This window comes from Pristis pectinata, chromosome 4 (genome assembly GCF_009764475.1).
Source record: "Pristis pectinata isolate sPriPec2 chromosome 4, sPriPec2.1.pri, whole genome shotgun sequence".
Classification (NCBI taxonomy): Eukaryota; Metazoa; Chordata; class Chondrichthyes; order Rhinopristiformes; family Pristidae; genus Pristis; species Pristis pectinata.
Genome location: NC_067408.1, coordinates 90,789,980 through 90,814,271, shown reverse-complemented (window position 1 = coordinate 90,814,271; position 24,292 = coordinate 90,789,980). Strand labels below are relative to the sequence as shown.

Here is a 24,292-nt window from a genome sequence, read left to right as displayed (position 1 = left end):
TCCCAACCGATCAGCTGTTACTATTTGCTGTTATGTGACACCCTGCCCAATTCAAAGGACATGATTGCTTGCGAGATTCTTGGTGGTATGTATGCAAGATGAAAGTGGGATGTGGTGGAACATCAGGTAACAGCGATTCCTGTAACATTGTGATGCATTGTACAGCGATTCCTGTAACATTGTGATGCATTGTACAGTGCAAGGGTAGTGACGCAATTTTGGTTATGGTGTGGAGGTGGGGGCAACAGCAATATGGCCATGATGATGACTCACTAACCTGGTTTACAAAGCCATTGGGTTTCTTGTGGCTTTACATCCTGGTCCTCAGATTTTTGACTCCCGTCTTTGCTTCAAAAACGCCTGCCCTCCTGCTGGCTTTTCAGCCCATCTGGAGGGTCTCAATGCTCTGCTACAGATAGAGACAGGACTCTTCTGCTCCACAGTGGCCTCCAATGTAGCATCTGTTAATCAGCAACAATATGTCCAAGAGGTGCCACCTGGCTGAAAGCAGTAGTCATTCTTGAACTGGTACTACATATTCACAAGATGGGGCAACTCTTCCAACTTAACACTGCAAATTTAGAGAGAGCAAGATACCATAGGAATTCTCAATTCCAGAGGGCTGTGTTGGCTCAGACACTGAGTAAGTTCAAACCAAGATCAGTGGAGTCTGGGACACCAAACAAGTCAAGGGTCAGAAGTACAGGTTGGAAAAGTGGAGTCATTACTACAGTAGAACAAATTTTAAGGGCCAAATAATCAATTTCTGCTCTTGTTCTTTTATACAAGGCTGCCATACTTCTTCAAAATCTCAGTCCTACAAGTGTGAAAAGCAATTAAGAAGTGATGCCAGAGTCTGAGAGTGCAGGACAGCTCCAATCTGACCCGTGTTACCGTGCTCATTTGTTTTTTCCAGGAGGGAGCCAGGATTTAAGTAGAAACTTGAAAGCAAGTTATAGGGCTATTTCCTCCCCGCCCCCCGTATGAAACTAACCGAAGCAAAGAACATAAATTAAGATTGTTAAATGATATCAGGGAGACCATTACAAGAAACAAGAGGGTCCAGGAAAATTTAAAAAAAACTAGATACACACAGTGAAGCACAGAATTGGACACAGAAGGATTGAAATTAGATTGGGCTGATTCTTAGATAGGAAATAGGTAACATACACTGAATAAGCATTGGAGACCCCAAGGATCAGAGAGTGGACTTCTGGCCTCAATTTTTTCTAATGATGTGCTGGTGTTGGTCAAGTTTCAAGGAGATGCAATGTAACCCATTGCCATGCCAGATCTTTGGTACACAGGAAGGACAGAACAAGAGACAGCTGAGTATGCAGAAGTGCTTTTGAACAAAGGAAACATCCCTATAACTCTCAACACCACTCATTTAAGGAGCACTGGAAAGCTGCTGGGGAAAAAAAAACACAAAGTGCAGCAAGCTCAGCAGCAATGAGGCAGACAATAACCAAGAAACTTTGAACAGCAGGTCATCATCCCACAACATTGAATTCTTTGCCTCAATTTTGCCATAGATACAAGTTTGGTGGTGGAGCTGGAGGACAAAAGAGATAAATTGGGAGGAGAACAAATCAAGTTAATGGAATATTAGAATGCATGTAAAAATATCTGTTGCTGTGCACTGCCACGAGATGTGCCAACAAACAATCAGAAATCATGAACACAAATGAGAAATTTTACATAATAAATGGATTGCTACAATATGCAAATTACAGTGGGAAGTGGGGAAAAAAGATACAGAAGGAATTTCAAACAGATTTAATAAAATTGAATTGTTCATGAGTTTGCATTTTAGATCAACAAGCTGATTTTGATTTTATACTTTGTGTCATCCAAGTGTGCTGGTAAAACCTCACTTAGCAAATTACATAAAACCTATTTAAGGACCAAAACAAATTTCAGTAAATTAATACTTTGAAAAGGAATACCTTGGACAACTAGGAACATATATTTTTTAGATATAATAGAGAATGTGTCATGCAGTATTTCAGTAGGTTTTCTACTTGAGCCAAGCTGTGCACTTTCATGAAATCACACAGCAAAACTCTTGATAAACAGGAAGGGCTAGAGAGAGAAAAAAAATCAAAATCCAACAGCTATTTGATTATCCCAAGAAGAATCTGTATTTGTGGGCATGGCACTGATATATTCTTTAAATGTCTGTTCCATTTTGATTTTCTTTTTTAATATTACGACCCAGGTACTACTAGTGCAAAGGTAAACCCCCACAGGGTGAAATTTTATAAACAGTATTTGAAATAAAAGAATATACACTTGGTTCAAGCTTGATTAATATTTCCTCCCATTACTAACTCAACATCAATTACCATCATGCACATCAATAGAATTGTATCACTTTAGGGTCTTTCTTAAGCAAGCTGTTTCATAGATCAATCATAACTTAAAATACTCATGAAAGACAGAAAACATCACACTGCATCACATTTTATAAGAGCCATCAGGGCAGCCACTAATAACTGACAAAACAAATTTGGTGGGGAAGTGGGGGGAAATGCATATATTAATAACTTAAACATCTGTTCTGCAATCAAACTAACACTTACGATATTCTAAGAGGAACATCATTAGGACATAATCCCGGTAGTGTTATAATCAACATGGCTTGCTGATCATTTAAATAATTAATTTTAAAAATTGCACAATTTGTGAATCTGAACAGGAAATACTTAAAAATACAAAAAGGTCAACCATTGTAAGGCTGGCAAACACATCTACAAGTCTGCAGGAAAAGAGTTACAATTCCCTTAGTGAAGAAAGAAATTTATTAAGTGAACAACTGGAACTGTGTCAGTGGTTCTGATTTGAGCTATTAAATTTGTATATTGTAAGTGCCAATGTATAAATGCCATGAGATTACAATTCCAAACAAAACATCTTAAAATATTAGTGCGTTGTATCAGATTTAGTAGCATTGTGGTTTTATGAATATTCCAACCAGACACTGTTGGCATGTGTCTTGTTCACTCACCTGTACAAAACAAACTAACTCACACACACTTTGCAGAGAAATGGTCAGCCTCTTCCAGACGTGTTGTACAGGACTGTTGGTTTAGCTTCTCTGGAGATTATTAAACCTCAGGTTTTACTTCTGCAGGTGGGAAGTTAGCAGCAGTTGTGGCCATTGTACTATTCTGTGAATAAACATTCAAATCTAGGCTCTTCTTCAGAGCGGTTTCACTGCCTGAGTGGGTCTGGAATTGTATTTCCATTTTAAGAGGATGGAGGCATTTAATAACATAGTGCAAGATTCCTGGAGGCAAAACATTGCCCGCCACCCACCAATGCAGAAGTCAATAAGGATATGGCACCACTGGGAAATAGAAGTTTTAGCTATTGAGCAATTTCACCCTACGATTTATCCACCTTCCCCCTAGAACCTGTATACATTCCTTTCCCCAGTGGCCCTTTAGATCATCACATGTAGTAGTAGAAGGCACCATCACTGGGTGAACTTCCTTCCACTATCACTAATGTGATGAGACAGGAAATGGGCAGCCAGCTGTCTTCCTGGTGAGGATGCAATGAAAATCCATGGTGGTGCTGTAAAGACTGACATGATGGTAAACCTTTGCATCAAATTTGATCTTTCAGCTACTGTACCAACTAGTTTAGGTCAATTTGAGGTGGGGGGTGTGGGGGGTGGTTGGAGCTGTGAATAAGAGACATTGCCCTCATTCTCCAAATACACTCCCGTGGTGTACAAAATGGGGAAAAAAGGGTGAGTCAATGAGACTCCTCATTCTTTTCACCTCTCCTGTATAACCATTATCATTCTGTGGAGAAGTGCGCATTTTAAAAAGAATGCAGCCAGGAATAACGATAGTCTTTCATTTACGATACAGGCCAAGGACTGGAAGGTGCACTAGCTTTCTGGCAAATAATAGCCAATTGCTCAAGAACTAGTCTTTACATCTGAACTTCTAAAGAATTCAGAAATTATAAATGGTACAAGGGCAGAGTATGTTAAACTGCAGAAAATTGTGCTAATAGATTAAAGCCTTTGGCCAATACATCTGTACCAATGTGAAAGACGAGCTGCTGGATGAACTCAGCAGATCAGGCAGCATCTGGAGGGGTAAATGCAGAGTCAACATTTCGGGTTGAGACCCTTCATCTAAGCCCAATAGAAAACACCTAATAATTTACTGTGCAACTTGTTTTGTCTAGAAATGCATCTATACTGACAGAAAGCCAGGCCTTTCATAACTGGATCAGTATTGAAATGTGTTACATCATGCGTAATGTGCTCTAGTATAAATTTCAACCTGTCCGCATTCTAAAGTGGCAATAAAATGTTTCCCCATTTATTCGAATTCATCATTTAAAATGGAACTTCAGGCCCTTCCTCGAAACAGCTGATAATATATTCCTCTCTTACGAGAAATCTCTCCCTTTTTTGGTGCACGGTTTTGTCCAAGTGAGAAAAGGAGTTTAAGAACAGTGCTGAACATCTTGTTTATTCCACTAGCCTCTGCCTTTTTAAAGTTGGAACTTATCACTTTGAGTAAAATTATCTCCATAATATAGCACAATGATTTTGAACTCACCTTGGCAGAACAAATACTTATCCATATTATTACCCAAGAGAATGGTATTTAATGTGCAGCCCACCAGTGATAGCACAATAATATGGTGACTGACCAGCAGACACCAAGAAAGAGTGGCTGGGTCCAGTTCTTCTGGGCAGAAATGGCAAAAGGAGAAGAAAGTGGCAGTACCTCCATGGCATGACTTATTGCAGTGGAAAAATAATACTCCGCAAAAAATCACACTGACATTCCCAAAATATTTTTACTCCACTCAAGACTCAACATGGCTTATTCTTTTTTAAAAATTACAAATCATTGTATGTGGCAAAACTCTAAAAGATCTGACATTTGCTTTGTCCTCCCCAAATGTCAGCAAACAGGTAGTTTCAGTAGTTCCTCCAATGGTCGCTCCTGAACAGTGCAAGAGATCTCAGCTCAGGCATTTCTGGAGTAACCCACGTCGCTCATCCGTCGGTGCAGCTCTCCCTCTAGACGTGCTTGGAAAAGCACAATATCCGATTGCACAGGCAAGAATACCTATCAATAAGGCACTGCCAATCCCGTACAACAAAGGCATCTTAAAGGAATCTAGCACTAGGAGGGGAAGGGGAAGAAAAAGGAACAAGACAGAAAAGTGGAAGCAAAAAAAAAGTTAGTACAACTTTTGTTGGTATGCTATTCGTCAGTGCATTAAACTACTTCTCATTTCTATTCTAGCACCTTATTATTTCCAAAATGTACCTTTTAAAAAGTTTCTTTTATTCACTTGGCTACCCAATTAAATGCTCATTCCCTTTGTTCTTAAAGTTATTTTACATTTAAATTTCAAAATTTTAACATTTCTCACATTTAAGCTTCTGCTGCTGTCATGTAACTTTGATGGCCATGAGCCCAGGAAGTTTTCACCTTGAGAGAATCACAAATGCTATATGGCACCCAGAGTTATGATGCAGCCAGGAAATACACAATGCTCAAATGCTTTTGTAAATACCTTAAACTTTAACTGGGATTCCTACTTATTGAAGAGATAATTATGTCCTCACCAGGTATTATAAACCACCTTTGCTTATTCTGGTAACAAAAACCACGTCACAAGTTCAAGGATCACTGTATCTGCCTTATAAGGGTGGCAATTGTGAAGTGATCCAAACCTTTTTCCAGTCACTTAATACCAGTTTTATTATCAATTGCCTAAGTCTGGTAGGATTCTGCCATGAATCTTGGTCTACATAATATTAGTTAACTTCAGCCAGGTAATCATTTGATTCTGTGATAGTTCTCAGTTCCCCAAGCCAGGACAAAAAGGCAAAAGAATATAGATTGCTCCAAATTAAAAATTCCAATTATAATAGTTTCCTCACTTTCCAAGATGCACAATTTCAACACAGAATTCATTTTTCCTGTACTCATGTCAGTCTGATCATCAGCAAACAATTATATTGAAATGGTGCATCTCATTTCCTACCAATGTTCAAGGAAAGATGGAAAGATATAATTTTCACCCAAATAACATTCACACCTTTTGCACAAGCCAAAGACTCAAGAGTTCAATTAGATCTGAAAAGTCATTAGAAGCCCCAAGATTTGTTCTCTGGCATTTCCTTTGTGAGCAAATCTAAACTAACCTGAAATATCAACGCGTACTGAAAGTAAACCAGATTCCTGTGGTTCTATTTTCTGCCATATTCCAGTCTCAGATTTTATCCAAGGTGCCACTTTGCAAAAAAAATCTCCAGAAAAATTATTATCTGAACAGTGTATGCGCAGACGGAATTCATTTATGTCAGTTCTTTCAACGCTGATGCCGCTTGTATCAAAGTCTTTGAAATATGTGACCACTGATCTCTGATCCATCGACACCAAAGGATTCAGGGTGGCATTCAAAGGAAGTCGTTGGAAGAACCATTCCACCTCATATAAAACATCTAGGAGGAAAGTCAATAAATCATTTGGATTAATGAACAGTCCATAACAATGGGCATATCTAAATTCAATTCCATCCCATTTATAGGATTCACAGTATTGATGCACAAAAATTTAAAACTATATTAACTCCCAGATCCGAGATATTACATAACTTATTTCACAACCTAGAAAATAATACTTCTATAGGGATATGCATACATTACCCTTAAGGATCATAAATTAGTGGGGTTAGAGAATTAGTAATTAGAAATAATTAGTACTTCTGTTCAAATTGTCTTCTACAGAGAGCATTGTTCGTCTCTCAGTGGGAAGGGAAGAGACATTTTGATGCTTTCCTACAAATAAAAAAAGCAAGCTGTGTACAAAATGCTTTTTGCCAATACTTCACAGCAAATAAAATGCTCTGGCTTAAAAGACATGAATAAGGCAGATTTGATTGTCCATTTTATTATGAGGATTTTTCCCCCCATGCTCAAATTTAGCAACATCTTGGGTTACGCACTGTCGAAAGTGTAATCTGATAATGTTGGTGAGGGGAGAAAGGCATCTGTAGTCTTAGTGGACAATACAACCAACCAGGTATCTTATTATCCAAATAGACTGAGGACTTGAGAAATTAACAGAGGAAGTGAAAGAAAGAAATTAGTTGAATTTATTGTTAATTCCCTTTCTGTATTTGATTTAGAGGGGGAAAAAATAGATTTAAGAGGGGTGCAAAGTTTACTTCAATCTCATGTTTTTAAAATATCCAGTAATTAAATACCAGAATGGGTTAGAACCCACAGTTGCATTAGTTAGGTTTCAGTGCCAGGGATATTCAATAATTTCCTATTTCTTAAAAATCAGTTTGATAGCTAGTATTGAATCAACACGTGCAGACACAAAATGAATCAAAAACATTTATTGTGTGATTTCAGACCAGCTCCAATTTCCTGTAGCAACTTAGGTTTGCATGTATTGTGCAGGAACAGAAACTTCACTCCACACAATGGGTTTCATGGGGAGCCAGAGAGCAAGATGCTGTTTCTGCAAAATTCATTATGGCATTTTGTAGTGCATCTCGGCAGCAAATTCTGGATACCTGTACTTAATCATGCACTATTAACATCACCATTATTTTGAAAGTAGTGGAGCAATATATCAAAGTAACACCGAACTTCGGCCTGTTACAGATTTCCTGAACTATCCAGGGGCTAAACTGAAATTCACACACCAGAAAAGTTTTATATATATTTGCATTAGTAAAAAGTTGGTTTTGGACACTTTTAAATATATATTCTGAAAGCTCAAAAGGTTTATCAGTAAAAAATGGATAAAGCTTTAATCAATTGCACATTATAGCAGTTATAACAACATATCAGTAGATTAATTATCACAAGAGTAATCAAATGCACTCAATCAACCATTAGAAAAACTGAAGAAACCCATAGAACAATACAGCACAGGAACTGGCCATTCAGCTAACAATGTTTGTGCCAAAACTCACAGGTATTAATAGTATAGCACCTTGTTCAGTGTACTCTGCTTTTGGAAGAACTTCAAATATAGCACCAGTTCAGAAACGAGTTCTAAGTAGATAGTATCCTGGAGCATGGGTGAACATGACCACCAATAGGTACAACAGCCTCTATTACAGAGGAAAGAGAGGAAGGGAGAGAGCAAAAACATTGGTCTGAAGCAAGGTGTTTAGTCAGGGAGACACTCAAATCCCATTAATCCAAGATTTCCACAAACTTTTGGCCATGAATTTAGAAGTCCTGAGCCTCCACACAGCTGCCTTCATTCCAAACAACTGGCCTCATTTGATTCAGTGGTTGAGAGCACTGGCCCTTCAAGTTTTCCAGCTGGGATATCTGCCAGATGAACCAGTTCAGAGACTCCATTTACTTCAATTGAGAGGAACATTGAGCAGGTAAGTTTCAGGTAATTGACATTTTAAAGTCAGTTAATTTGAAATTTTAATTATTTAACTGCAACACACAAAAAGCTGGAAGAACTCAGTGGGTCAGGCAGGATCTATGGATGGAAATGGACAGTTGACATTAGCAAGCACTGGAAGATGATGGGTTGATATGCAGGCGGGGGGGTGGGGGGGTGGAAGAAGAGTGGGAATGATGTATAGAAGCTGGGAGGTGATAGGTGGAAGTGACAAAGGGCTGAAGAAGATGGAATCTGATAGAGGACAGTGGACCATGGAATAAAAGGGAAAGAGGTGGGGAAGAGAACCAGTGGGAGGAATGTGTGGGTGATGGGCAGATGGAGAGCGTGCGGAAGGGGGAGAGAGAAGGGGGCCAGTGGGATAAGGGAAAAAAAAGAAATAAGGGACAGTGGGGTGTGGTTAATGGAAGTTAGAGAAATCAATACTGATGCCGTCAGGTTGGAGACTACCGACCGAAACGAGGTGCTGTTCCTCTTATCTGTGTCTAGCCTCAACTTAGCAGTCGAGGAGGCTGTGGGCAGGCAGGTTGGTGTGGGAACGGGAAGTGGAATTAAAATGGCTGGCTACTGGGAGATCCCGGCTGGTACAGCGGACGGAGCGATCCGCCAATCTGCGTCGGGTCTCACCGATGTAATTATTTGTTTTTTTTAAATTGGGCTCTTAAATGTTTCAGTGTAATTCATTTTCCTTAAAAATGCAATCATTTTAACAAAAAAATGTAATTTTTAGTATTCCTAAATATTCACAGATATCCCAGACAGTCACATATATTCAAGCTGTGATGGCACAGACAGGTGTTTCAGCTTGGGGACAGAGCTCAATGACTGTGCAAGCATTAGTAAATGCAGCTGTGCAAGCACTTGCAAAAGGCCTGGTGATGGGTCTGAGCTGAGGAGGCTGTCACTGAGGTATCCACTCAAACTAAGGGTGGGTTTGTAAGCAGCTCATCACTCTGAAGAAATTCTAGGTCTGATTTTGACACATCGGTGGGGAGAATTTCAGTCGAAGAATGAGGAGCATTTTTCCTTCAGTCCATTGTCTTTATGCATTCTGCACATCCTGTAACTGCATTCCTGACAAATGGAACATTCCCCAAGGTATATAAATTGTGTGTAAAGGACAACTTAGTAGGACTGTACAAATTGAAGCAGAACAGATTCCTAAATGGCAGCAGCTGTTATGAAAAATCACTGTAGCTAGATGAAGATGCAAATCTGCTGGATGTCAATCAACCCAGTGAAGCTATTCTGGAATTACACACCATAATAGATCTGGGGCAACCTTTCTAAAATTACCTGAGGTGTTAGGTATCTCCGGCAGGTCAACAGTGCAGTTCATTTCCAAAGTCTCTCCTTGGTACACATGAGGTCTCTCCGATTCCAATGTCACATAAAACCGAGGAGCTAGAGAGCAAAATGAGACGTTAATACAGAAGAAATGGTTTATTTTATAAATGCTCATCCTTAATCGCAAGCACATTTTTAAACTTTGGAACTGCATTTAGTAGATAGAAGATAAGATTGCTTTACACAACTTAAGGTTTATAACAGAATATCCAAGAGAACTCCCATGTTCTGTGATTAGGCAGCACTGAGCCCTGGATATTAAAAGACATTTTCCTACAACCCATCCTGGGATTATTTGCCTTTGCTGGTGTACAGTTCTGTTGGCATTGGTTGATCTTCCACATTTCCTTTCCACAGCAGCACCTTTCCTTCAATGAGAAGGATAGTTGAGGATTATCAGAAAGCATGAAAAACATTAGCAGGTAAACCTAATTGTGGGTAACTTGGAACAGCCTTGAAATGGAACATGCAATCTTCCTGTATACAAAGCTTGGAGTTTTGGATGGTGCCTTTATTCGCTGTGTCACTGAAATATTTTCTCTCACACAACTTTGTCTTTATTTTATTGATCTGGGATTAAAAGATCCCTTTACTGAAAGTGGGAGCAACCTTACTTAGGTCAGTGAAAATTTAATCCCAACTTTACAGCAGTATGTTAATTCACACTCAACTCCACAGTGCTGGCATCTTAACATTACATAAATTGGTCCAAGTTCACAAATGTGTAATTTAATTCTTACTTTGAAGAATGCTCATTTCCACTCAGCAGTCCAGTATTTTACAATAAGAAGCTACAATGAAAGCTTCAACAGGTTTGAAAATCAAAACCAATCCTGTCAAACGTCTGGGCCTTTAACAGAACCAGTCTATATAGTGATTTTGCACCATCGGGAATTTGAAATTTTAGTTGCTTAGTATACTTAAAAAGGTAGGGGTTGATACATTCTTGGATACCAAGGAAATCCAGAGTTAAGGGGATTGGAAAGGAAAGTACAAGCTTAAATAGTGGAGCAAACTGGAGGGCCCATGTGGCCTACACATCACAGCTCCAATTCAATTCTGGTAAAAGAACATTGAACACTGAGTTAGACAAAAAAAATCCTTCATTGAATTGTACATAAAGTATTTCCCTGGGCAAAGATGTTCATCCCTAAAATGTACCTGTATTGTCAAAACTGAAACTACATGTATTGATCAGAATTCTCAAACAAATGAAAAGATGAAATATCATAATGGAGCACATATCTATCCTTAAGACCTTGACCAAGGCATTTATTAATGCAAGTAAAATGTGCCCATGAAAAGCCAATCATTTCCAAACAGATCCAGAATTGAAGAATACATTCCAGTCATCCCAAATATTTCAAAGAAAAATTTGCACAAAACTTGCACAACAAGAGTAAAATGATATGGAATGAAGCAGCCTTTTAGATCAAGTTGACAACCCCATCACCATCTTCTGCAATACATGAAACCCTTGTGCATAAGTCATATACACAGGCCATGTGTTATCTGGGGAAAAGCCCACGTAAGTCAATTCTCTGAATTTTTGCTCATATGCAAATTCCACATGACATCTAAAAGTGTTTTACAACTAATAAATAAAAACTCTGCAGCAGGGAGGGGAAAGAAGACTGGAGGAACTTTCAGGCAGCACCTGTGGAGGCAGAGAGATAATCAATGTTTAGGATCAGGACCCTGTACCAGGAATAATAAAATTATGTGTAGTCATTGTTTTAATATAGGATGATATTGTTGGCAATCTGCCCAAAAGACTGCACAAACAATATAAATCATGAAATTATCTATTTTAGTGATACTGGCCAAAATAATGGAAGAAACCCTGTTCTCTTCTTTGAAGAGCTGGATCTTTTACCTCCAATCATGAGCCATGAATGCCAAACCAGATCAGCAACTTGAAATGTGTGCAAAAAAAAATGGAACAACCATTTAAACCCAAAAGAAAACAAATAGTGATCTGTTAGCCTGTCAACAGGATGGGGCAGAACTAACAAGGATTTATGAACGGGAAATCATGTTTAACAGATGAGGGCTTTTTTCCCCCAAAAACAAATGAGGTTGTAACTAGCAGAAAAGATGAAGAACAAATGGATGTGTAATAGTTGGACTTTGAGGGTCTTTGATAAGATGCCACATGACAGCATTGGGATAGGGGTTATATACTGGCATAATTGAGGATTGGTTAATGGTGAGAAAGCAAGAGAAAGATAAAGAATAACTAAGTCATTTTCAGTTTGGGAGTTTGTAATTTGTGGGGTGTCACAGGGATCACTGCTGAGACTTGAGCTGTTCACAATCTATATCAATGACTTGGATGGAGCAAGCTGGCAACAAGTGAACTGCTGCTCATTCCAGTTCTTGTGTTGTTGTGTCATATTCATACATCAAAAGCAGGCCTTTCAGCCCACCAAAACCTTGCTGACCATCAAGCACCCATTTACATTAGTTTCATTTTATTCTCCCCACCTTCCCCTCAACTCCCACCAGATTCTACCACTCACCTGCAAATTAGGGAAAATTTACTAGCCCAACAGGAATCTTTGGCATATCCACAATCCCCTCCAGTGAAGACTGAGGCAAAGTATTGATATTACTTGTGTGCCATTTCCAGATTTCTTGTTGTTAGCTCCCCAGACTCAAGTCTAGGAGTCACACACTTACCCTGTCTACCCTCTTCCTTCCACAGAAGCCCTTAGTTTCTTTCAATGGTGCTTGCTAGTTTTCTCTGCTGACCATGCATTGACCTATCATTTAGCCTATTTACCCAGTCAGTGCAGACAACTCTACCTTCATCCCATTGTATTAACTCTTATTCAGGCTGAGTATATTGGTTATGGATTCTGGGTACTGCATAGATGGTGGCTATTTGGCCCGCTTCAAGTCTATGCCTGCTGCCAGACATGCAAAATCCTATACTTTCCACATAAATTGAAGTTTAAAGTTTGGAAAACTTAACTTCCAAATTTCAATTTTCTGCAGAACCACACTTGGATGATTAATTTGGGCCTAGCACCATTAATCTGTTACAATCTTCAGTGCAAGGTAAAATTCAGAACTTACCTGCTGTTTTAAAAGCGACAGCAACAGCATTTGAATAATTAGAAATGACTTCAGACCATCCTCCGTTTGCATCTGGAACCCATGCCTGGACCATGCAGTAATATGATCCTTCATCGGAAAACTGAGTCTTGTACAGCCGGAAACGGAATTCCTTGTCACTGACTTTTTCTAAAACAAGATCTTCTGGTCGGTCCTTAACGTCCCACTGCTCCAGTTTCACCACAGAGTCCCGACTCAATGAGATAAGTTTTTTACTGTCCTTTGCATCAGTAAAGGCTGGTTCATTCATTGCTATAACCACTGAATAATAAGGAAGTTCAACATGCTCAGCAGATATGCTACACGCCATTTCAAAAGTGTTACCTCTTGTAGCTACTGGTTTCTCCTCTGTTGCTGTAATGCTTAGGCTTGGGTCTGAGGAGTGGAAGGAACATTTACATTAAATGTTGGTTGAGAGGCATTTGTCATATAATACAGACAATACACAAGAAAGACTGCCGATGCTGGAAATCTGGAGTAACACACAAAATGCTGGAGGAAAGCAGCAGGTCGGGCAGCACCTATGGAGGGAAATGGACGGTCGACGTTTCAGGTCGAGACCCTTCCTCAGGACTGGAAAGAAAGACGGGAGAAGCCAGTACAAAAGAGTGGGGAGAGGGGGGTGGAGTGAGAGCTGGCAGGTGATAGGTGAATTCAAGAGAGGGGGAAGAGTGGGGGAGTGGAGAGTGGGAATGATGCAAGAAGCTGGGAGGTGATAGGTGGAAGTGACGAAGGGCTGAAAAAGAGGGAATCTGATAGGAAAGGATAGTGGACCTTGGAATAAAAGGAAGGAGGTGAGGAAGGGAACTGGAGGGAGGAAGGTGTGGGTGATGGGCAGATCGAGAGGGCAGGGGAAGGGAAAGAGAAGAAGGGATACGGGGGCCCATGGGAAAGGGAAAACAAAAAAAAGGGGAGACAGACTATACAACCAGAGTCAGGCATGGTGCACGATGAAAACTAGAATAAAAACTCTGTCCTCTGCATCCCTTTCCTTGCTCTCCCCAACTCATCAACATGTCCATTTAGAAGGTGTGGAGGCCAGGCACATCTTTAAAGGACTGCAGCATGAATGAGGGGTGAAACAAGGAGGAAAAACTAGCCTATGTTAAGCCACTTGAATCTCAACAGAGCGCAAGAACATTTTTAAACAGTATTATTCACCCGAAACAATATTTAGAAGTAATAATTAAGAATTATATTTCTGCTCTATAGTTTCAAAGAAAATAACAGCATAACACCTGCTGTGAAGAACAAAGTCCTCACAAAAATTGTAGGAATATTTTACCTTCAATTTTCCAGAACATATCAACAGCAAAGGAAGATAATTCCTGTTTCTTCAACCACGTATCTCCTCGTTGCTTCATCCAGGCGGAAACATTGCAAAAGTATTCCCCTCTGTCAGAAGCGGACGCATGCTGCATCTGAAACTTGAAAGTATGCAGCTTGGGCTTTGTAAAAGTAACCTCTCCTTTTTTAGCTCGCTCATTATACTGATCGCTCACTTTCAGTATCCAATCTTGATCCATCATTGCTATTAGGACACTCACTCTGGCAACTCCATCCGGCTCAATTGGCTTGAAATACCAGGCCACGTTCAGCCTTGCGTCATCTGCATTTTGTACATCTGATACCTGGCATTCAAGCTCTGCCGGTTCTCCCGAGGAGCTGGGCATCCTCATGGAGCTTAACTGAACTGTGTATGTAGGATCTGTGAATATAATTAGAGCAAAGGTTACTTTTAGCACTTAAAATTAATGAACACTAATTAATGTACCTCAATATATTTATAGGCAATCCCATAGATAGCAATTTTATCATAGCTCCAGCTGTATTTCATCAATAGACAGAATATCATGTAATCTGGTGAACAGCAGTACTTCAGTAGGAATAATATTTTTATACCACAGTCTGAATCATGATAATTTGCCAGTATATACAGTAATGCTGGCACAAGAAAACTTAAGTTAGTCAGGAGTTAAATAAGTCATAAGATTTTCAAAAATCCAATGTATAGTAGTACGGCAAGTTGTGCCAAACAAAAAAATTAAGCAAGCAATGAAGTGCATCACAAACTAAAAAACCTACCCTAGTTCATATAATAATAAACCAATGATAAAGCTGTGGTTAAAGGTTGCATTGACATTGATTCTAGATGCATGCTATAATCTAGCTGTCACACTTAATAAGGCAACAACTGAGGAGCAAAAACAATTCTAAGCTTTAGTCACTTTAGGCCTTGATACTTCTGGCAAAATAATGTTGTGACCTTGATGGACAGAAATTCTCTTCCCTATTTCAAGTTCCAGGCCCATAGATATGTGTGATGCAAGTGTCAGTATGGCATCAATCACAGTCAAGATTGCAAGGAAATGGCTGTAGATTTTCTGGGGTAAACAAAGGAGTTTTCTTGTTCCATTTTGCTCATTAAGTAAACCTTTCAGATCCAGTCCTCATAGTAAAACAGGCAAAGTAAGGGTTAAGATAGTCAGGATCTGAATATCAAAAATCCAGCCTTTCGATTTTAATAGGCTCTCGCCAGACAAGGGATAACGTGATCCTTGTCCAAAAGGTGCATTCCTTTCAGAAAAATGCTGGAATGCCCTTTCCTGTATTGGCTTTGTTAAATCACAAGGAGTAAATAGGAAAACATGCTTCCAACCCTTATTCTTAACAATGACAACCATTAATTTATCTTTATACAATTAACTTCATTAGATTCTATCTATTTGAGTACTGTAGAATGCAAAGCACGTCAAGGAGTCATTTGCAATGAACACAAGGCATTCCATGCTCTCTAACTTCAAGTGATGTTGCTAATTATATCCAATTACTCAGACATATAAAACAATGGAGAATGAAATTACCTAGAAGTGCCACAGTGATATTGAGAGGATTAGAGGTTTTCTCTGCTGCTTTGTGCCTCAACTCATTGGAATATGGTATCCAAACAGAGGCTGCACAGTAGTAATATCCACTGTCTGCTTCATCAACTTGTTGCACCCTCAGTCTGTAGTCACTGCTACTAATTTTGTTCAATGTGACAAAATTTGAATCGTTAACTATTGCTGCAAGATTCATGTGCACAAGAAGTTTCCCGCTTTGAGTATCAACTGCTGGAGATGTGCTGAAATACCAGCTGATCTCAACACTGAAGTCTTCAACACCTGTCACGCTGCAAACCAGATCAATCTCATCACCTTTGTTTAAAGTGAGGATCCCTCCACTTGCAGAGACCTTTAGAGTCTGGGCTGTAATACAGAAATTATATTATTTAGTAAGATATTTTCCCCCCAAGAGTAGTCCAAAATCAATAGTTCTATTCTGTTCCAAAAACATTGTAGCACATAAATGAGATCACCCATGAGGTGCCTTAACATGCAACCGATAGAAAAAAATAGAAGCTAGTTCCCACTGAACTAGATTTACACACACGCAGTAATTTTTGGCGTCAGTCTTACACCTATATACCCATCTCCTACCCCCAACTTTTGAACATTTCCTCAATGTTGACACTGGCAATGAACTACCTTGGAGCAATCTAGAGGAATCCCCTGATTCACCAATTTAAAAGGCACCTTCCACAGCCTCAATTCTATGAAAAGTGTCTTTCACTCTCTGACTTACTCTTTTCATGTTTAATCTTGCATCTGTGTTTTGATTCTGCAAGGCTAATGAGATATAATTTGCAAAATTCTACTCCATCTCCCAAATAATTCCTTCACAGCATTGAGCAGTTGCCCAAATTAATTATTTCATGCAAACCTTGCTTTTAAAGCCTACGCTATCAACTCCATCCAAACTGCTGGCCCAACCCCAGCAAAATGGTGAATGGTTATTCACTAATATTTGCATTAAGATGAAACCCATTCTAAATTTCAGGATGCACACAGGAGACAAGTGATTCTGCAGATGCTGGAATTTGGAGCAACTCACACAAAATGCTGGAGGAACTCAGCAGGTCAGGCAGCATCCATGGAGAGAGTCTTGAAGGGTCTTGACCAGAAACATCAACTGTTTATTTCTCTTCATAGATGCTGCCTGACCTGCTGAGTTCCTCCAGCATTTCTGTGTGTTTCACTAAGCTTCAGGATGGTTTATTACAAATCTGATGTACCTAATGGCTGAACTTCAATCGTTGCAATGCTTGTACTTTTTTCTTGGATTTTTTTCCATTTGGAGCCATCTTCTTTGACCCACTCTGCCGCCATACAAGAGTATACACCGCTGTCCTCAAGCTGCAAGTGACCAATGATAAGTTTGAAGATGCCGTTTTTTTCCAGGGCCATTCTAATATCACCTCGCTGATATCGATTTGCGTATGAACCACCAGGCAGAAACTGATCATCTTCAGTGAATGACAGAATATCCTCCGTCACACCTCCATTTTTTGTCAACTGCCACTTGACAGAAAGATGGGTGGAAACAGGTGATGATGTGGATGCAACACACTGAAGCTCCAGTGGCCTTCCTTCGGTGTAGTTTGTGCTTGTCATACTTCTGGACTTTGTAGGTAACACAGTGAGTTTATCCGGAATCACTGATAAAGGAATGCATCAAGATTACTGACAAAGCAAAATACTAGAAAGTTCAAAGCAGTATTTATATAAGAATCAGAACCTGTACTGCATGTCTCAGTAACAGCCTTTGTTTCATATCCTTGACAGTCAACTGTAACATTGTAAGTTTCTGATCAAATTTTAGGTACAAAATCATTAAAAAGTATGGGAGTAACAATAGAACTGGTTACAATGATTATACCTCTAGCTACAAGGTGATCAGCAAAAAGAACTAGCGATAACAAGAAAAATATTTACACAAGTTTACGATTTAAACTGCTTAATAGAGTGATTGATAGATACATATTCAAAAAGCAACTTGCAAGGAGAGACCAGCTAGACAAGGTCTGTTTGGATAGATCAGATAGGCTGGGAGATGACATGCCACAGAGGTATACAAAATTATGAGAGGCACCGATGGAGTAGATAGCCAGTTTCCGTTTCCCATGGTAGGGGTGTCTAAAACTAGAGGGCACAGGTTAAAGATGAGAGGGAGGAAATTTAAAGGGATCTGAGGCGTTAATGTTTCATATAAAGAGTATTTGGTATCTGGAATGAGCTGCCAGAGGAGGCAGGAACAGTAATATTTAAGAGGCATCTTGACAGGTACTTGAATGAGCAAGGCATAGAGGGATATGGAATTAATGCAGCCAAGTGAGATTAGTGTTGATAGGTATGATGGTTGGCATGGACATGGTTGGCTGAAGGGCCTGGTTCTATCCTGTACAACTCCATGACTCTATAGGACTAGATATACATTAGATATTACAGTATGATAGGTAATCAAGCAGAAGTAACTGGAAAGAGCTGACCCAAGTTCCAATAGACTAAATGGCTTTTTTTTTTGCTGTTATATTCTACATTTCAAAAGCAAATCTAGTTTTTCAAGCAAAACATTCAACCAAATGCATAGCCACTCTCCACTTTAAAAATAAATACACTTAAATTTTTGTCATCTGATTATCAATCTACTGACCAGAAGAAAGAATTTGACCCAATTTTCCTTGTTAACACACCTCAAACTTCAGTAATAAATCACCTCTTCATTCTGTCTTTTTCAATATACATCTCTTATGGAAGGTAAAACAAAATAGAAAATGCAGAACTATTGTGGTTCCAAATTGTTTTCAAACTTAAAAGCAGAATTAGGCAAGACCAAAATAAAAGCAAAATATCCAAAAGGAAAACTTAACAATGTTCTGTTTCAGACTAATATTTTATATTCATCTGCACTTGAAGGGGCAGTTTTTGGCTTGGGAGTTGCATTATCCATAGAGACAGAAGGTTGTGGTACAAAACCATTCCAGGGTGAATAACCTGCAACATTGTTGAATTTTAGGTCTCCACAATTTTGATGCAGCTCTATAATAAAGCAGCCATACCATAGCACCTTGCCTCTTCAGAGAGACAACTCAGGGTTCAGAGAAACAAAAATGCAAATCAGGTGGCATACTACAAGGGTGGGTGTACAGGAGCAGTGCACAAATAGTACAAGGTGAGGAATCAGCTGCATCTGAACTAAATGCTAACAAAACATTGCAGTTGAAGAACCCAGAGGGCTGAACCTCAGGTGCTGAGTATTCATATGGAAAAATGAGTAGGGAACTCAAGCAAACAATCCATTTTCCATATCAGGAACACAATGAAGTAAATTTGTATAGCAACGAAGTCCTCCTAGGAACATCTGTTTGTCCAAGAGAAGCAAAGACAATCACTCCTACACAGGGAAGACACAAAAGCAGCCTTTATTTCCACAACAAAAGTTACAGTATAAACTGATCCTGTTGACTTCTTTCAGGTCTTCCCCAATTTAACTGGGATTAATTCATCTACTGTCCAATTGAAGATTAGACCAGTAAAGCCAATGGTGAATGCCAATGAATGATAAGCCGATGATGATATTGTGACCCAGCTGTACCACCCTGTTCACCGAGGGCCTTGAATAACAGTTATCCCAATTCTAATTAAATCTCAGAAGGAAACAAGCCAGAAGAATTAAAGAAAAGTCAAAAACAGAAAACATTGGGGACACTCAGCAGGTCAGGCAGCATCCATGGAAAGTGAAACAGAGCTAATGTTTCAAGTCAGCTCAGATAGGACAAAGGGAATGTCTCTAAAGTGTGGCCAAGGTTGCCATGGGGATAAACTGTAAACAAGACCATCCAGCCAACAGGTCAATGTGGGAAGTTGGAGGGATTGCGTCTAAACAAAGAAACACAAAAACCAAGAAGTGAGGGCTAAGAAAGGAATGTAAAAATTGTGAAATGCACAGCTACAGGACATGTCTAGCAGGTCAGGCAGCTTAATAGGGAGAGCAAAGTCAACAGCAAAGATGGAATGGCTAGTTCGATTACATACAGCAAACAAAAAGAGAGTTATCTGAAGTTGTAGAATTCAAGAAAGTCTGGAAGGATGCAATAATGCTCAGACAGATGAGGTGTTTTTCTCAAGCTTACATTGGGCCTCTTTGCAAGTGTGCTGGAAGCCACAGACAGATAGGTCAGAGGGGGAGTGGAATGGAGAATTAAAGTGGCAAGCAACAGGAAGCTAAGGGTGGCCCTTGTGGACTGAACACTGGTGCTCCACAAAGTAGGTACCCAGTCTGTTTGCTTTCTCCAATGCAGAGGAGACAACATTGTGAACACTGAATCCAGTACACTAGATTGAAAGACGTGCAAGCAAATTATTGCTTCACCTGAAAGGATTCTGGATGAAGTGAAGGGAAGAGATTGGAAGACAGGTGCTGTACCTCTTGCAATCTCATGGGAAATTGCTTCAAGAAGGGAAGTGGTTGGCGTAAGCAGAGAGCAGACCTGTGAGTCACATGGGGAATGGTCTCTTCAAAACACAAAATCATGTTGAAGGTGGCAGAACTCAAAGTATGAATGTCAAGACGAATGAGGAGGAAGATGAGACCTGGGGAACCCTAGCTTTGCTCTGAGAGAGCAGAGCTGCAGGAAATAGACAAGGACAAGACCTCTGTCAACTGTAATAGAGGGGAAGCCATCTCACAAGCACTTGTGTAGAAAGCATAGTCATTGGTGCAAATACAATGGAGATGGAGAAAGTGGAGGAAGTAGGGCCAAAATAGCTGTGGGATTGTGGGTTTGTAAAGGATGTCTGTAACCAGCCTATCCCCGAAACCAAGACAGAGACAGAAGGTGAGAGAAGAGTGGAAATAAAATTTTCAAGTTCTGTATGAGTACAGGAAGCAGCACCAACACAGTGTGGGTATACTGGAAACAATAGGGGGAAGGTGCCCGAGTAGGACTTGAAAGGATGAGCATTCCAAATATCCCATTGCTCCTGCCCACGTGAGTTCCCATAGCTACATCTTGAATACGAAGTAAATGATATTGAAGAGAAGTTTTTTTTAAAATAAGTCTCTTGGTCTTCATCTTTCATACCATCAACCTTCAAAGTCAATGGATTATCCTTCATAATTTCTGTCACCTTTAGCAAAGTTTCGCTCCCGCACACCTCTTCCTCTCCTCTTCCAGTATTTCGAAGAGACCATTCTGTTTGTGACTCTCTCATCTACTCTTAGACCATTTCCCATGCAACTTTTTCCCTCTCCACTTTCCTGGACCCAAGTAGTCCTTCCAGGTAAAGCAGTGATTCATTTCACTTCAAATCCATTGTGTTATACTTGGTGTTCATAGCACGGTTTTCTTATGTTACAGGAAACAAACACAGGATTGGCTAACTGCTTTGCAGAGCACCTGTATTCAGTCCACTTGTGGCCTGGAACTTTGTTGCCTGACACTAGTTCTCTGTCCCACTCTGAACAGTCTGTGGTCTCCCACACTGTTATAACATGGCCCAAAGCCTGAGCAACAGCACTTCATCTTCTGCCTGGGCATTGTTGCAGCCTTCTAGACTCGATATCAAATTCTTCAAATTTTCCACATTTCCATTTTCTGCAGTTTTTTTTGATGAATTAGATGTGATATTTTAAATGGGCGAATACCTGGCTAGATAAGATGGACAGGGGTACTGGTATCAGCTATCATCTTTAGGGGAAGGGGGAAATATAAGAGAGCTATATATTTTGTTTTAAATTATTGAAAAGGTATAGTGCAAAAGGATTATTAATTTGTAAAGATGCATTCCAAATTTAACAGAATTCAATGCACAACTGACAGAACTTACCTTTTAAAGTCACACTGGCTTCATAATTTCCACTACTATTTTCATCTGTACTGGGTGTTTGGCATTGATATTCCCCATCATCTTCAAATTGAGCACTTTTGAAGCGCAGCTCAACAGAGTTGTCACTGAGTCTCTCCACCCAAATCTCATTTTTCAGAACTTTCTCCTTGTATTCAGGATCAGAAAATTCAGGTTCCAATGTGCTGATAATCTTTGACTGACGGTGGTTACGCAACACAATCCAATCAAAATTTTGTTCAGGTGGTCCTTGATAATCACTGACATTGCAGGGAATGCTGACTGGGGTTTTCACCACGCGGTACAGAGGACCAAATGGGACTTTTACAATGCGTCCCAAGGTCAATCCTGCAAGAAACAGAAATAAATGAGTATTGTTCATATGAGATGTCGAATATTTGGCCATATGAGAATTCACCAAATCCATGCCAACATGAATTCTATAAATGTTTGGAAATAAGTAACAACATAAACGGCTATAATTGATCAAAATTTAACTGCTATTGTTAATTTGTGGCTTACCTGGCAAATTACCAGAAGCAAATGAAAGTTTGTTTTAAGGGCATTTATTGGCACTACAGTAGCTATTTCTAGCATATTATTAATTTCACAAGGTACAAGTTCCAGTCAGAATCAACATTTTACATTTCAACCCATGCGTTTCTTTCAAGACCATTCCAGTTACAAGTGAATGCAGTGAATTCACCACTAAATTAGCCACCTGCCTTATATGCCTAACTAAAATCCTGATGTGACTGGCTGTATTTCTGGTTAGTAATAGATCCAATTGTTCAGGATGTCATCTCAGCACTCATACACTGTACACTTGAGTACTTCATTTTTCAAGTTATGCAAAGCTGAACCAATGCACAACGATCATTTAAACAAGATAGGAATCGTATCAAAAATATAATGGACCATGATTTGCTGCAGTAGGGCAATTAAAAGGATCGTCCATATAGGTTTAAGAAAGTGCAATGTAAATTGATCAGAGTGCATGTGGATAATATCACAGTGAGGAAACCAGACCCCTTGGGTCTGAGTGGACAAGACAAGCAGCTGTGCATCTCCATAAAAAAAAATCAGACTAAAGGACTGCAAAATTAAAAATGCAAGGACTGTCATGGAAGCTGCATACCAAATCAGTACAGGAAACAAATGAGGAGGAGGAGTTGGAGAGCAAGTGAGTGTGAGAGAGATGCACAGAAGAATAAGCACAAAAGTTAATTTCTTAAATGTTGTGTTTTTAAAATGTGCAACTTTTGAAACCCAAAGTACTTAGAATCCAGGATTATAATGGCTTTTTATTTTCAATGTCAGACAAGACTTTTGACAGGAATTGAGATTCCTCACATAATTAAATGGGTACCTGGGTGGAAGTTGTCAAGATTTAACAGTGTCAGATTTAGTTTCCATCTATCATGCAAACACAAACTTCATGCCACTTAAGTGGACTGGTAAATTTAATAGAACTTCCAGGTTTTCCACACTTCATTTTCTGTTTCCTCTTGCCTGAAGCTGCTGCAACATTTACTCATAAAGAGCCATTTGTCTCCTTGACATTTTTGAAGAAAAATATGGAACAAGATCTCCTGAACAGGTGAGATAGATACTGTGCTTGTTTGAACTCCCGAATAAACACCATCAATTCACAGAGTTCATTGGAAATAAATTTTACAAGGCTATAGCCATCCATAAAGTTTCACCACTTGATAATTTTCTGATGTTATCGAAGTCCACATACCATAGGCCAGAAAGAGAGAGTTAACACCATTAAAGAAAATCTACTCACTCAACAGAAAGAAGTACCCCAAAAAAGAAACCAAAATTAAGAATCTAGAGATTTATTCAGAGCACTGAAATGAAGCCTTCAACTGAGGTCAGACACCCACCTCAAGAACATTATACCTTCATTGCCTGCCCCTTCTCCAAGCTTCAAATCTCTTCTATGTTTCTAGATTCTTAATTTTGGTTTCTTTTTTTGGGGTGCTTTTTCTGTTAAGTGATTACATTCTCTTCAATGGTGTTAACTTTCTCTTCAGCATTTCCTGAGCTCCTACATCCAAAATTCTCTTAAAAACAGTACCTTCAAATGATCCAATATAACCTTAACTTCAGTTTTGATTTTTCCATCTGAATAAGGTAATATTACCTCCTCAACCTGGAGCACAAGGATGAGGGCACCAAGACTAAAAAAATGTCTGCTTCTTAAACAGTACAAGTGAAAGCACAGGTGAGATTTCTTGCCTCCCAACCAAGAACAAAGCAGCAATGAAAAAGTAATTGATGAACTGTGGACAGCACTCTGTGCCAAATTTTATTGCACATGAAGAATTAGTGTCCCAGGTTACCAAATTATGTAAGATTAAATTACTTTGTAGTGTTTCATAGCACAAAAGAAAAATAAAGAAAAGTCAGAGCTCAGCAGGAGGTTGGGAAGCCATTCCACAAGGTGCTCAACTGCCACAGATACAGTAAGGAAATAGCTTACATGCTTAATGCAGCTCCATTTTCTGTGCTAATATTTATCTATTTATACAATAATACTTTCATAGCAATCTGCAGAATATTTGTGTTTAATTTTTTTAATCTAATGCTGGGAATTCATATGCAAGAGGGACCACTGATGCATCAATATTAACCGGTGCTTCATCCAAACTTCAG

General features: G+C 39.4%; 1 protein-coding gene across 1 annotated transcript in view; it reads right to left on the bottom strand.

Moving 5' to 3' along the window:
• Positions 1–1,764: 1,764 nt before the first annotated feature.
• The window catches only part of LOC127570073 (prostaglandin F2 receptor negative regulator-like), a 51,876-nt gene continuing 29,348 nt past the window's right edge, over positions 1,765–24,292 (bottom strand). The window contains exons 2-9 of the mRNA XM_052015330.1: positions 21,611–21,976; positions 17,017–17,439; positions 15,767–16,150; positions 14,188–14,610; positions 12,864–13,277; positions 9,732–9,839; positions 6,197–6,496; positions 1,765–5,165 (exon numbers count right to left, since the gene is read on the bottom strand). Of these exons, the coding sequence (XP_051871290.1) occupies positions 5,002–5,165; positions 6,197–6,496; positions 9,732–9,839; positions 12,864–13,277; positions 14,188–14,610; positions 15,767–16,150; positions 17,017–17,439; positions 21,611–21,976 (2,582 nt within the window). The 3' untranslated portion in view covers positions 1,765–5,001. The remainder of the gene's footprint in view (positions 5,166–6,196; positions 6,497–9,731; positions 9,840–12,863; positions 13,278–14,187; positions 14,611–15,766; positions 16,151–17,016; positions 17,440–21,610; positions 21,977–24,292) is intronic.